General features: G+C 38.0%; 2 protein-coding genes across 2 annotated transcripts in view; one reads left to right on the top strand and one right to left on the bottom strand.

The window, feature by feature from the left end:
• Positions 1 to 2,915: 2,915 nt before the first annotated feature.
• Positions 2,916 to 15,552, bottom strand: LOC124723214 (multifunctional protein ADE2). The gene is made up of 8 exons (XM_047248403.1): positions 15,399 to 15,552; positions 11,793 to 11,993; positions 11,177 to 11,355; positions 10,205 to 10,409; positions 9,596 to 9,792; positions 9,349 to 9,499; positions 9,100 to 9,258; positions 2,916 to 3,503 (listed from the first exon to the last, which is right to left on the bottom strand). The coding sequence occupies exons 1-8, from the start codon at positions 15,409 to 15,411 to the stop codon at positions 3,334 to 3,336; spliced, it is 1,275 nt and encodes a 424-aa protein (XP_047104359.1). The 5' UTR covers positions 15,412 to 15,552; the 3' UTR covers positions 2,916 to 3,333.
• LOC124723212 (amidophosphoribosyltransferase-like) overlaps positions 15,531 to 16,143 on the top strand; it is a 263,978-nt gene continuing 263,365 nt past the window's right edge. The window contains exon 1 of the mRNA XM_047248402.1: positions 15,531 to 15,663. The gene's annotated coding sequence lies outside the window, so the exon portion shown is untranslated. The remainder of the gene's footprint in view (positions 15,664 to 16,143) is intronic.

Here is a 16,143-nt window from a genome sequence, read left to right on the forward strand (position 1 = left end):
GAGAACTGACACCATGAATCCTGCAGGATTGTCCATAAATCCGCAAGAGTACGAGGGAATGGAGATCTCTTCTGAACAGCACGTTGCAAAGCATCCCAGATATGCTCAAAAACGTTCATATCTGGGGAGTTTGGTGGCCAGCAGAAGTGTTTAAGCTGAGAAGAGTGCTCCTGGAGCCTGTGTGTGGCAATTCTGGATGTGTGGAGTGTCACATTGTCCTGCTGGAATTGACCAAGTCTGTTGGAGTGCACAATGGACATGAATGGATGCAGGTTATCAGACAGGTTGCTTATGTGCGTGTCACCTGTCAGAGTCATATCTAGATGTATCAGGGGTCCCATATCACTCCAACTGCACACACCTCACACCAGCTTGAACAGTCCCCTACTGACATGCAGGTTCCATGGATTCTTGAAGTTGTCTCCATACCCACACACATCCATCTGCTTGATAGAATTTGAAATGAGACTCGTACAACAAGGCAACATGTTGCAGTCATCAACAGTACAGTGACAGTGTTGACAGGCCCAGGCGAGGCGTAAAGCTCTGTGTTGCGCAGTCGTCAAGGGTACACGAGTGGGCCTTCAGCTCCGAAAGCCCCTATCAATGATGTTTCATTGAATGGTTTGCACACTGACACTTGTTGATGGCCCAGCGTTGAATTCTGCAGCAATTTGTGGAAGGGTTGCACTTCTGTCACATTGAACAATTCTCTTCAGGTGTCGTTGGTCCCGTTCTTGTAGGATCTTTTTCCGGCCGCAGTGATGTCAGAGATTTGATGTTTTACCGGATTACTGATGTTCATGGTACTCCTGAAATGGCCGTACAGGAAAGTCCCCACTTCATCGCTACCTCGGAGATGCTGTATCCCATCGCTCATCCGCCTACTATAACACAACATTCGAACTCACTTAAATCTTGATAACCTGCCATTGTATCAGCAGTAACTGGTCTAACAATTGCACCACAAACTTGTTGCGTTATATAGGCATTGCCAACCACAGCACTGTATTCTGCCTGTTTACATATCTATGTATTTGAATACGCATGTCTATACCAGTTTCTTTGGCACTTCAGTGTATATAGACACCCCTCCAATCTGGTCCCACCTGTGGTGGGGCTATCTGTGGCCAGGCCAGAACAACATATGGTTCCTGAAGAGGGACGGCAGTGCTTTCAGTAGATTCGTTGATTGACCGATGCTGCTTTATGAAGTAAGCTAAAATAGCTCTTATGATACTGCAAATGGCTGAAAGTGAAGGAACACTGCAGGTTTTATATTTCCCAAGGACATTCAGCTGTACAGTATGGCTTAATGCTTGCCTTTTGTGTCAGATGAACTGAACTCTGGCCTTTCTTTGCATGTGTTGATGCCTTACCATTTGAAGTGTCACAGAGGCAGAGGGGTGGCATCACAGGGTGCCACACTTAGCACCATTACACAAGAAGGTTGTATGCACCTTGGAGACAAATTTCAAACTTTTATATCCAATGAGACACAGTTATGGCATTTAAAAAAAAGTGATTCTTAATTGCATTGCACAGTGTAGAAATGACAGCATCATGGGATGGGTGACGTAGTGATTGATTCCAATTTCATACTTTCAGACAGATATTCAACAAACAGAGAGAAGCTCTACTCTATATTTACACTGCAGTGGAATAGAGGAAATTATATTAATGATTAAGTTTACAATTTTTTTGTTCAGAATGCCTTCTGAAAAATAACCCACACATTTTTCGTAACTTGATGTTCACAAAATATAAATTGTCAAAATTGAACTAGTTCATTTTTGCATCACAGCATCTGTTACATAGCTATGAAGTCAATCCTTTCCCAAAGGTTTTGAAAGATGATTATCTAACTCTGTCACAAAATGAGGATTAGTTCCACTCGGGCTGCCATCAAGACTACTTGTACCATCTGTCAAGCACATGTTGACAGACATTGGAGGGATATTTAGTACACACAGGAAGACTACCAGTGGAGACTTTAAGCTCAGAAAAGGTTGTCAGGACTAAAGAGTAGTAAATTGCGACTGTGCACAAAAAGCCCACCTCAACTGACCTTGGGTGTAACATCGAAAAATGAAATTATACAATATAAACCTCCTTCCCTGCTGGACGCTTACATAGTATCAAATATGCACCCTGAAAAGAATGTCACCGTCTATCACTAACCATGTGTATTCATTTGTTCATCTTCAGCACCCACAGGACACTTTTACTTTCACAAGGACACTGTACTATACTGTCACTTCCCAATTGTCATCCTAGTGAGAGTAACACTCCATGAGCCACAAAATAAAACACAGAAGTTACTTCTCTGATCTGCAGTTTCACTTCTTACAAGGTTACTTAATGGCCTTTTACAGCTTCAAAGTTCATGTATTTTTCAGTCTCCTGAATTTTTATGCTTCTCTCTTCAGTATTTTACAACATGTAATTTCACTACTATTTGAATGCCTTCCATCACTGCTTGCACTTCAACAATTTCACTTTTACTGTATAACTATAAGAAACAACTGTAAATGCCTGTGTGGAAATCCATTTTGTTGTTTGGGCTGCACACGTCGATGGACTTCAAGCAGTGAACTGTGGCAAGATTTCATAACATAACTGATGTCTGAACAAAAATTTAGTTTCCGTTAGTTTCTGCCCCAGCCTGCACAACTGTCAAAATAAATACTGATTTTTAACCTGTTGCCTGCTAACTTACTTTGAGTTACCCTCATAACATACAACAACCACTGACTTCTGATATTCTTTCCCATATTTACCAAATGGAACCACTATAATCATATGGAAGGTAGTGTATTACTATGGTTTGTTCAAAATTATTAGGAAATTTAAAGAAAGATGGTTGATGTTAGGTACAGAGGAAGTGATATTTTCTTATCAAATGGCATAAAGAGTTACTTTTTAATATATTTTATTAAATGAAATTAGTGAAAATTTTTTTATAAACTATCAGTCAACGAATTATATAGACAATTTACGAATTACTTGCCATACTGGAATATAAAAATATACCATCATCATTGGCAATTTCTTATATGGCACATAAAACTTGAAATAAAGTGCACAGAAGCATAAAAACAGTATGCAAAGGAACAAGTTATTCAAAGACTATTGAATAATACAGCTCATTTACTTTCTGGAGCATTGCTATGTATGATTTTATAAAAGTATCTATTGAAATACAAATTACAGTATATCTAATGGAAGACTGACAATCACTGCCATTAAAATGTTCCCAAATCAATGGTCCCAATTAGTAGTTGCACGGCATTGCCTTTAAACTGAGAGCAGACCGTTTCCAAATGCTACATATCATTGCACATTGAGATTTCTCATCTTTTTATCTGCAACTTTCAGATTGATGAAGTTCTGCAGCTTCTTCACTCTAAGACGTGACCACACAACATAGTCACACAAACCGTGAATCTGAGCTGCGGCCAAGGCAGCAGCTTCAGGATACACCACAGTTGTGCACCCTAAGCCTGTAAGAGATAAACAACAAAACAATTGTTTACAATAGCTATATCAGTATGTAAAACACAAAAAAATAAATCACACATGTTTTAAAAGGCTTTACAGAAAATAATGATGCATAATGTGGATTAGAAAAAATTTTTTTGTGCTGTAATTTTTTAACACAATGTTCTGCAAACAGGATGTGTCTGAAGAATAGTATTATGATGCAGTCAACGGAAAGGGTTGTGCAAGTTTTATTGGAACATTTTGGTTCTGTCATTGATAAGGCATAACAATATTTCTAACTGTATTAAAGAACAATTGCAAGGCATGTGTCATGATGCTCCATTCAAGTACTAAGAAATGACAACAGTCGGTACAGAAATGGGTGGCTCAGTGTATATGATTGGGCCTGTCCTGTGGATAAATTTCACATGTGAAACAGGAATAAATGAGTAACAGAATGCATGTTTAGCACTGACCTACGAAAGAGCCATCAAGAGGAAACTTAGTACCTGTTACTAAGCTGTTGGCTCAGAATAATGCTGTTCTGTGTGTGTTACTGCTCTGTATGTGAATGATTACAGGCCATATTAATAAAATAAATGCACAATGAGTGTCCACAACAATAATGATCTTTACATACTACTTAAGTCCAAATCAATTACAGATTTTTTATTATAATATTTCATGTTCTATGTCTTGTCAGCTTTGGACACTGTAATTATTAACTACAGTAATATAAAAAATGACATATGCATTGCCAGCTAATGAAAGTGATACCTCACCAACCAAAATTAGAACTTCCACAAAAGTTCAGTGACATATATATAGCAAATCAACTACCACAGCATGACTGCCAATTTGGCTCGAAAGTATACACAGGTTAAAGTGTCATTCAAGAAGCAGTGTTAGTGGGATTTTTTTTTCTATCCATACATATATAAAAACCAACATAATAAGTGTTAAAGACTACAGAAACTGCCACTTAAATCATGAAGTATTATTTTATGAGAGTACAGTGCTTCAGTAAGTACAATACCTCAATAATGACATGAATATTCCAAATAACAGCAACAAGTACATATGGATGTTTCAGTCAAAGAAATAACTACCTCCAATTTTGCTATTTTTCAGTTATGTTGATATACAGATTTATCAGGCAAAAAACAGAAAATATGCTTAAACGAGTGTTGCGCCAGTATCTGTTAACAGATTTGTGTACTTCCAGGAAGTGAAATGCATTTGTTCAGCAATACAGTGAGCCATGTCCACCAGCTGTTGAATGGGGAGGATTGTGATGCAAAGTTTCAAGTTTACAATGATTCAGAGACTGATGTGGAAGTAAGCAAGCACAAGCAAGCAAGTAAGTAAATAAGTAAAGAAACAACAGTCCACACACATTTGTGTATCTCAAGTTTTAAGTTAATATTTATGTGTACTGGTATATGAGGGTTGCTTAAGCACGTAGTTTCATATTCAGATAATCCATATTTAGAATTTTGCAGGGAAAGATAGCATTGGAAATGCAAAGAATGAATCTTTTTCAGAAATTCTTTCACATATTCCAACAATTGTTGGAAACAAAACAGGAATGTAAGAACTGCCATTGCAGGATGTTATCTTGTTAGTACAGGGAACAAGAAGTCCGAGCAAGCAAGTGACGATTTTGCTGTCACTGAAAAAGCACACCACAAGCATGATAATTATGTACCTGAACACTGGATGGAATTTGTGTAAAAATGTCATTTTAGGTGATGTGAATGCAGATAAATGACAGTGTCATACACTGAATGGGTCAAAGTCTTTACTGTTTACTGAAAGTATGCTACCAATGCGCAAGAAGTAAAATGGCTGTAATTTAAGGGGAGTCATAATAATAGTTTATCAATCATCTGTACTAGAGTTTTAGATCTTTATTTCTGCTACACACCTTTGTGCAAAAGCTCCAGAATACAAATCATAAATAACAATCTAAAAACCAGACTTTTATTCATAATATGTATGTTCCATTCCAATACTATTGAAATTCAAATACTCTGTAGGTGGCACTGAAGACAGGAAAAGAGTCGCCTTCAATAGACAACTGACAACAGGGAGCATGAAGATTTCTGGGGCCAGTCAAATGTGCAGCTTCACTCAATGAGAGCAGTGAGGCTCACACAGCCACATTAGGTTATAACAATGTGCTGGCCACAGTACCCTCCTATGGCAGGGCCCCTGACAGGGTAACAGTCTTTGCCTGCAGATTCCTTTCAGGCCACTGACATGCTACTCCACAACCACTGCTAGGCAGCACCAGGAAGGAGACAGAGTGAATGTAAAACTCTTGCTAATAAATTACTTAAGTGAATGGTGTCTCATTAACGCCCCAACACTCCACAAGACTCCACTATCACACTGTCCTACACTTATGTAGGAGGCTGCATCTAGAGGGCTCACACAAATTTCGCATCTGCAAGTGGTCTCCTGATTCCCTGGTGCCTACATTTCTTTCAATGAAGTGGACATAGTTACTTTTTCTCAAAATCTCAGTTACTATAAATAAGAGTACGAAACAAACCACTGGAATGCAAATGTCGCCAAAATTAGAATTTGTATATGGCACACCGAAGTGTCCATCTAAGGACTACATAAATATAAAATCTTTTTCATTAGAGATAGTCTTTTTGCATCCATCTATTTTTCACTTGAGAAAAAGAGACCTATGCCACATGTCATTCCCATTAATTAATTACTTTTTCATCCGAAGAAAGAATTTTACATAATACATCTGAACATACAAACTACTGTATCTGGAAAACAGGTTGTTAAGCATATCTTCACACCAGCTGTTCTCTCTCTTCTCAATACTTGAACGGAATATCATGACACATGCCTTATAATTGTTCTGCAATGCTATTTGAATATTTTGGTTCCAATGGTTATGGATTCAACACTTGATACTTGTTCAGTGAAATAAAGAAATATTCAGTGTACCTATACTTCACCACTATCCACATCACAATGAATTTCTTACAAGAATGACACTTTAAACTGTAATGAAGATTACATTTTAGTATCAATCAATGCATAATGTTACAAAGTCTTATATGCTTATTATACAGCTCCTACTAACTGGTCTCATTCTCCCGTGGGTCTCATAGCAGCTTCCATTCTATGTATCCTTTATTACCCTTTCGTATTTGTCACACACACAATCCAGGCACTTCAAATGTAAAAGCTCATCAATCTAATCAAAAAATTAACATCACAAAGTAGAAGTTCCATATGAATGACATATTACTCATATTATACAGATTGTGCAAAGCTTATTATCATAAACACAATGTGACACACCTCTAGCTAGAATCACTTATCTGACCATACGTATGTCGTGTCATCTTGGGGAAATATCATTCTAAGTTACTTCCACCTGTTGCAATTGGTTGAGAGATGTTGGCAAAGCAGACTGGACCTGATGCCATCACAACATTCTCTCCGCCAATCCAACCCTCCAATTAACTAACATAGCAGCAGGTGAGCTAATGACAGTATCAGAGTGCACTGTGTAACGCAAGAGATGTATGCACATGTATTGTTCTACTGGAAGAGCATTTCACCCCAAGCATTGTGGTGTTGAGTGTACCCTGCACTGTTCACTTGTCCCTTTAAAAACAGCGGAGGTGTATGACCATTGTAAGCTATAGCTCAACATAATGCATGTTACTTCCACCAAACAGTTCCTGCTACACATGGTGACCACCCACAAAGCAACACTGACTCCTAAATTGTGGCTGGCTGTTCAAATGGCTCTGAGCACTATGGGACTTAACATCTATGGTCATCAGTCCCCTAGAACTTAGAACTACTTAAACCTAACTAACCTAAGGACAGCACACAACACCCAGTCATCACGAGGCAGAGAAAATCCCTGACCCCGCCGGGACCTAAAGTGTGCAGCAGTCACTGTGCTATCAGCTACGGCTTCTCATCTTATGTAGCAGTGTGAGTTTGAACTGGTATGCTGCTGCCATCATCATGAACCAAGATGAGCGTGTGGCTAACTGGACCACCGACAGCAGCAGTTACATACCCCAGTCAACTTATATCTACCACAACGGGCAATGCTTTGTGAGGAACAACTGTTATTGAATTCACAATAAGACCTTAATGAAACTCCTACTGCATGAATTCTATTCCCTGACACTATCCAGGGAGGTAGGGAATGAATGCCTACAATGTTTACTAACTTACACCTTAATGCTCAAAACAAGGCCAGTTTTATTACCCTCCCATGATATTACAGCACTTTGCTTCATGTAGCAGCTATTAGAAACATGCGGTGACATTACAGTAAACAATTACAGTCATAACTAAGGAAAACACATCACACTGTGATTGTTTAAGACAGATCAGAGATGCTATCAAGTGGTTCAGTGAGTCCTCATGAAACTTCTCAAAAACTCATGATAAGGTGACCACAGTGCCCTCACTCTCAGATCCAATAATATTTTGGTTGACTAAAATCTTGTTAAATTAAGTTTTTATGGGCTCAGTATATTTATGCTCCTGATATAGCTCCTGCTCAATTAACACCACAGCACAATGTTTCGCATCATTGCCTTCACTGCCCTCTTCCAGTGTCCCATGCATGTAGAGCGGCACAGAGAAAGAAAAATATTTTAAGATGATTGTAACAGCCCTGGAGCAGTGGCTGAAGTGGGTAAAAGGTGTCAAACTGTATAGCAATAACAAATGTTTAGTCACTGTGGAGCAGTGCAGAGCGGGCAGTGTCTGTGCTTATAATTTATCAACAAAGTGACAATTTGGAAGCTGCGCAACAAGAATTTCAGTACTGCTATCACATCCTGCCCGGAGATGAATAGCTTAAAGTATACTCTTATCAAATTCAATTTTATCCATACAATCTTCAGATTGTGCAAGACCTGAATCCTAATGGCTGTGTCCCGTGTCTGCAAATTTGTGAACAATTGTTAGTTAAAGACTGTAACGATGTAAACTTAATTCAGAATCCTTGTATGCCTCATGGAACCAATTTTCATGTATGTGGTTACGTGAATGAGCAGATTTTGTTACTGGGCTAAAAGAAACAATGTTCAGATTAATCAGCATCAATTACACAGTACCAAAGTTACCGTATTGTGTGCTGTGTTGTGGAAATGATAGCTCCCTTCTTTTCTGTCACTGACATCTGAGATTTTTCTCTCCAAGATTACATACATTTCCAGAGCTTGATTTTCTGCACATTGAAGTGGATGGTGTTACCTACACATTGATAGCTATCTGCCAGCAGCAAAACGTATGTTCAGGAATACCTTAATTTCAAAGACTGCTAACATTGCCTTGCCACCATAGTCTCCAAATCTTTCAGTCTGTGACTTCTTTTTACTGGGACATTCTTAAAAATATTGCATACCAGATTAAACCAAGAACTTTCTAAGCTGAGCACACTAATTGAAGAGGAAACACCAAATACACCATGTGACACATTGCACTGTGCTATGCAAAACCTATATCAATGACTTACTAGATGAATGTTGCAAAATGGACAGCATCTGCCTGTGTAATGTTTTTTTATGTACAGAAATTAATTGAAAATCTTTTTGTTTTGATACTTACCCGATGGTATATTTAATGAAGACCAAATGTCCTGTGCGACATTATCTGCTCTCACAGGTGGGCAATTGATAACTGGGAAAGATGTGTTTCCTGAAAGAACAGGTCCAAGACCATTGCTTCGCCCAGCAACGGCAATGAATACTACTTTCTGGCCACAACCTGCAGTTGTCAAGAAATACATGTACATTGTATATTTGTCCACTACTACAACCTTTTTTATGAAATATTATTTCATCACAATAAAGATACCTTCATAAAATGCAGTTATTTTAAGAGCTTCATCTGTGTTCTTATGTGCAGACGTTACTCTCATTTCACATGGAATACCCATAGCTTTCAAGTTGTCTGCAATAACTGAAGAATGTTTTTCATCTGCTGGAGAGCCCATAAGTATAACGACCTGTTTTGGGAAGTAAGAAAAGACATTAGTGAATGAATGTAAGATCACAATTAAAATGCCTATATTACAATTAAATGCTGTTTATCATTAGCTTACCAAACACTTTGGAACTGGTATTATAGTTTCTAACTGCTCAGCAACCCAGATGAAATTTCTCTTAACTGTAGCAAGATCCTCATCTGTAACCTTACTCAGATTTCGATACACCTGCTTATCCTTCATCAGGCGTTTGTCTCCTGAGGGCCACAGTCTCCAAGAATCACTATCAATTACATCTGATATTAAAATCTGCCCTGCAAAACAGAACAAAAGAAAGCTGCACAAACTTCTCCTCATAATAATAATAAAACAATTACAACAATATGCAAGGTAAATTGTTATTCTTTCAGTGCATGGAAATATCCAGATACATAATTACAGGTGGATAAGATGGAAACCTAACTAATAATTGCCTCATTTTGCATTTATCATGGTCATATCACACTGTGCACCATATATTCCTGATCACATCTGCCTCTTGGTCCACATTTAAAATACTTAATTTATATCTGAAAAGTGCTAATAATATTAACTAGTTTCACAATGCAATGTTATCATTATATTCTGTAATATGTTTCTGTAACAGCATCACACAAAAATCTGCATGTATAGGGCACAGAACTTCATTTTATTTATGTAAATGAGAAATGTTGAAATGTTTCTTACCAGAGGAATCAATTCCAAATTCTATTTTCATATCTATGAGGGCACAATCTTTTTCAGCCCATGCTTTTTCTAGAACTTCAAAGACAACAACAGTTGTTTTGCGCATTATATCAACCTCATCCTGGCCAATCACTACACCATTTAAGTTGAAGTTTGCTGATATTATCTGTTCTTCTGACCACTGTGGATCATGATTAGCATCATCCTGCAGAAAAGAAAATGACAAATCACACATCAGTAGAAAGAAGTTCTAAGTAATAATATATATTATATAAATCAACATTTATGATATACTGAACTCTAATTCGGCATTCAGTAGTCCACCGCCTTATTTATCTCACCCACATCTGGCATCTCGTCCAACAAGCAGAAATGATGTGTACAACAATGAACCATTTAGTGCTATAATGATGTTAATTACAATGTTAAACAATGCTATACATCTGAGAAAAAGGCAAAATTGAAAAAGAATATGTTATTAAGTGGCCAAATGGAGAAAAGTGATGAAGAAATAATTGAAAGTGTGCAGAAAAATAATGATAAATGTGAAGAGAAAATAGAAGAGAGAACATGAAGATTTCTCACACTGCTTGTGCTGAAGCTGCAGACACCTTCCTGGAGTATATTATGCAATGCTTGTAAAGCGGATGCGTGCTGGCATCACCTGTCCTCATTGCAACAACTAAAAATTGGGGACACATTTGTGGTGAGCAATCAACAGGACTCTTTATGTACACACCCAAGAACTATGTTTTCTATGAAAATTAATGTATCTTTAGATTTAATAATGTATAGTGCCTATATATTTAAATTAAATTTGACACACTCTCAGTGATCTGGCAGCCATACGTGCAAGGAATGGCCAGATTTGCAAGACTCCTGTGTACATCATTTACAAGTACTCGGTCTCATTTTCAACTGAAATTAGAACACTGTCCCAATATATCAATTTATAAGTAAACAACAGCTAACCTTGTAAAAGGTTTCTTGCAGAGGTGGGTTAAAGCGATACCCTTCAGGAACTCCAGGATGCCTCTTCAAAAATGAACCTGTTGCTAATCTTCGCGTTACCCATTCAATTGGCACCATTTCACACTTCTTAGCAATGAATGCCTTCTCACCTGCATGCTTCACAAATGAAGTTTTTAGCCCTGTAAAAATTAAATCAAATTTTACTGACATACACTCACTATGTCTTTACACTCAAACTGCTAGATTTTGCCATTGGTGACTTCACCTTTTCTTGCAAAATGGCTCTGAGCACTATGGGACTTAACTTCTGTGGTCATCAGTCCCATAGAACTTAGAACTGCTTAAACCTAACTAACCTAAGGACATCACACACATCCATGCCTGAGGCAGGATTCGAACCTGCGACCGTAGCGGTCACGCGGTTCCAGACTGAAGCGCCAAGAACCGCACGGCCACACCGGCCGGCCCTTTTCTTGCAGCCTTCCTTAGTGTACTGGACCAATATTTAAACAAACATAACTGCTTAAAGGTATGGAACACAGCATATGCTAACTTTATACAACAAAACACCACAACTGGCACTTCCATGCAAAAGCTAAGTGGTCATATCACCTACCAACTGAATTGAGTAGCTCAAAAACTTTGCAGTTGGTTCTGTTTGATACGGCTGCTTTACCCTCCAAGTCATGAGCTTTCACACCATCTCCTGCTGTGATTCGATCTTTACTTTCAACATAAACCAGATCAGGCGAGTCTTCTAGAGCCCACACTTTCTTAGTCTTTCCTTCAATCACAAGTTTACCCAACTTGTAGTTTCCTGGGAAAAAAGAAAGGAAAGACAAGATGAATCTTCAATAATGAACACTGCAAAATACGTACACAAGGAAGAATAAGAGTTAGTAGTGATGTGAAAGCAATGAAATGTAATACGTAGATTCGAGTGACTGTCTATGGATAAAATGCCATCTACTCTATAGGATTAGTTGTTGATCAGTGGTAGAAGTACAAGGAAAGAAGGGAACACAAGCTATGATTACAAAATGAGAAAGGAAATCAGCTGTGTCTTCCTCAAAGCAATCATCCCAGCATTTGCCTGGAGCAATTTAGGGAAATCATGTCAAACCTAAAGCTGGATGGCAGGACAGGGATTTGAACAGTGTCCTCCCAGATGTGAATCCAGTACACTAACCACTAATACTACGCTAGGTTGGCAATAATTACTATGGACAACTGAATATCTTGAAAGAGTGCAGGGGCAGTTCAACAAAACCTGACGTTTTAATCTCACAGAACGGGCATATGATTAGTGAAACTGAACAGTTCAAATTCCTAGGTGTTCAGATAGATAGTAAGCTGTCGTGGAAAGCCCACGTTCAGGATCTTGTTCAAAGACTTAATACTGCCATTTTCACTATTCGAATGGTATCGAAAGTGAGTGATATTTCGACACGTAAATTAGTCTACTTTGCTTATTTTCATTCACTTATGTCGTATGGTGTTATGTTTTGGGTAACTCTTCCCATACTAGAAGGATATTTTTGGCTCAGAAACGGGCGGTTTGGGCAATAAGTGGTGTGAGTTCACGAACCTCTTGTCGACCTCTTTTCACGAGTCTGGGTATTTTGACATTGGCCTCTCAATATGTATATTCCTTATTGTCGTTCTTGTTACCAATATTAGTTTATTTCCAACAATTAGCAGCTCTCACTCAGTTAATACTCGGCAGAAATCAAACCTCCATTTGGATCGGACTTCCTTAACTCTTGTGCAAAAAGGTATGTAGTATACTGCTGCAGCCATTTTCAATAAGCTGCCACTCGAATTCAAAAATCTTAGCAGTAATCCACGCACTTTCAAATCAAAACTGAAGAGTTTCCTCTTGGGTCACTCCTATTCTGTCGAGGAGTTCCTTGAAAAATTAAGATGATTCTCATTGTATCGCTGATAGCGTTTGCTTAAACTTATGGACTGATTTTCTTTCAGGTTCATGAACATTTATTTTTATCTGTTATTACTTTTTATGTTGTAAGTTCATGTACTGACACGTTCCATGACCTTGGAGATTTGCTCCTCAATTTGGTCCTATGGAACTTGACATTTAAATAAATAAAAAAAATAAATTACTGGGGAACAACGACTTACTACATTACGACAATGAAAGAAAGAAATTACACTGACACTGTTTTTAAACTATCCTTTGTATCACGGCATTTGAGATTTGAGGTTTTATGTGCTGAGCATGTTATGGCTACAACCCCCCCCCCCCTTTACCACCCATCTTTAATGGTTACAACAAACATGAATAATGAAACTTATTGGAGTAGTCACTTATTTGTCATCAGTGTGAAGTGATCTTCCCTCATCACTGTATGGATGAAATATATAGGGGTAATAAGAAGTGGATGGAAATCCTCTGCACTGCAAAAAGGTGTCTTACTTGAAGGTATATGAATGTGTACTGTTGTTAGACAGCCCAATATTCTTTGTGTATTTTTTTCCATCACAATTTGCAGAATCCCCTGTCTAGATGTGAGAGAGATATTTCATTCCAACCCGAGTTAAGTGTACTCTTGTGTATCAAACAATTAATACAGAAATATTCTGACACTATTGTTTCTTAATTATATGGAAGTCTATCTAATGACAAATCGTAAGTGAAAGATCACATACTGTAAGCGATACTGTTTCAAAGAAGCCAGAAATACTCCTTGCTGCACCCCCCCCCCCCTCCCATTCTACATCCAGTAACAGTCACTTAACCAGCTTTCTTCTGAATTTGCTTTAGGTGTTAACTTTCGTGACCCTTACAGCTAATACGGTGTACTGTCTTCCCTCCTCCTGGGTGTGACCCCCCCTTTTGTTTTTCCACACAGTCACTGTATTTTTGATGGTAGTCGAAAGTATATATTGGTTTGTGTGTTTCTACTACGATCCAATATTTGCTGCATTTGTTGTGCTACCACCTCTATAACCTAGGTAGGTTAAATCACTTTCTGCAAATAAAAAAAGGAAAGAAAGCAAGTGCAGAATTTTTTAAATATATGTTCAATGCTTTTTGAGGTATAGATGACTTGGCCCGGCGCCTAGTCAAATGACACACAAAACTTGCCTAACATCAGACCTGATTTGTTAATGGGATTATTATTGTCTATAGATCACTACCTACAGGCAAAGTACCTGTGACAAACTACCACATTAGGTCAGGTCTAACCAATTAGCTTTCTGAACACTTGACTGATCACTAATGCATCCAATGCTACATTAACAGCATTTTAATTTATAATTATGCTGGTCTTCAAATATGCCATATTTTTTATCACACCACAGCTAAAACCAGCTAAGAACATGCACAGCCACACTATGTGCCTATCTTACTGAGGTCAGTATTTTGGAAGTAATAAGGCATGCATGCAAAAAGTTTATCTTAAAGCTGTAATCAGACAGCAACAACATCTTAATATTGAAATATTCATGTTCATAGAGCGGAGTATTTGTTATTAGCTCTTCTGCTCTCCAATTTGTATAGTTTAAAAATGGTGCAAAATGTTTCAAGAAACAAGTTCTCTTTGGCTGAGAACTAGAGTTTACTACTACTACTACTACTACTACTACTACTACTACAAGAATAGTCAGTATAAAATGCCCTATATTTTAGAGGGGTCACTGTCCTCTAAAATAGCTTTATTTGTGGGCACATATAACGATATTACAATCTTACAGTGCTGCACACATTAAAAACAAAATGCACATTTGAAAAGTAAATCTTTAAGAATGTAAAATGATTTCTTTTACAGCCAAACAAACTTTCACTGCCCGTTTGAAAACATGAAAATAAAAGAAACCAAGCAGTGAATTAAAATAATTCTTACAGCTGTGTCACATGTTCTGTTTGCCTTACTCTGCGCCTTATAAGCTGCCGTTGTCGACGCACTCCCAGTCTTTCTAGTTAAGACCCTAAATGTAGATTCATATAACGGACTAGTTTAAAGTAAACTGTATCAATCCTCTGGTGATAAGAAATTTAACCCACGTACACGCAAGTTTCTCCGTACGATTATTAGTATAAAGAACAACAGCGATTAATAGTGCGACAAAATATGCGTCTAATTTAAAGAATAGTATTTTGAATACTTCAGTACATGTTACTCTGTTTACAAACATGCAGCTGTAATGGCGAACATGTGCTCTGTAACCTTAAGTGCGCGGAATAGTTTAACTTTACCTTCTCCAGCCATTGCTGTAATAGTATTTCAGCCCACAGCCTCAGACACCGTCCGCACACCAAACTAACCGGGAATGGCAGCAAATCTTCAGCAGCTGCTGTACTCGTTTGGCGCTCAAAGTTTCCTCCCCCACCAGAAGCAAGTCACGTGGTACCGATACTCCAACTAATAGTAGCCGGGTCTCAGGATGCAGTGAGTTCTTTGCAACGCACGTGGTGTGTTTGTTTCGTCTCGTGAATTTCCGAGGAACCGCGCGTGTTAAAGGTAAGAAACTTTCATTTCCGAAAGTACTTCAATTTTCAAACATTGTCACCTGGTAAAGACGTCGTTAACGTATGGAAAAACCACACAACAGCTTCACCAATCACTGAAAGTTGACGTCGGAGCTGTGTTTATACTGTGAAGTGTGAACGCTAGCCGGCGTCAACCACCTGTTCCGAGTGAAATAAAGAGCTTGTTGCTCACTGCAAATTGCAGATTTTGCTGAACTATAATCACGTAATGGAAAAAACTTGCGTAAAGGGATCCGCATGGATTCCGTTATGTTGTTATTTGCTGTTCTTACAAAAAAAAAAAAAAAAAAAAAAAAAAAGTGCTTAAAGTTTTGTCTTTCAGTTTTTCCCAGGGAAAAAAATAGGAACATGAGTAGTTTTGTAAACTATGCCCAATAAATTAGAGTTGGGCGTTCGCTAAAAAAATCGTGAACAGTTTTCAAAATATAAAAACTGTGCAGAATCTCGTGGA

This window comes from Schistocerca piceifrons, chromosome X (assembly GCF_021461385.2).
Source record: "Schistocerca piceifrons isolate TAMUIC-IGC-003096 chromosome X, iqSchPice1.1, whole genome shotgun sequence".
Lineage (NCBI taxonomy): Eukaryota > Metazoa > Arthropoda > Insecta > Orthoptera > Acrididae > Schistocerca > Schistocerca piceifrons.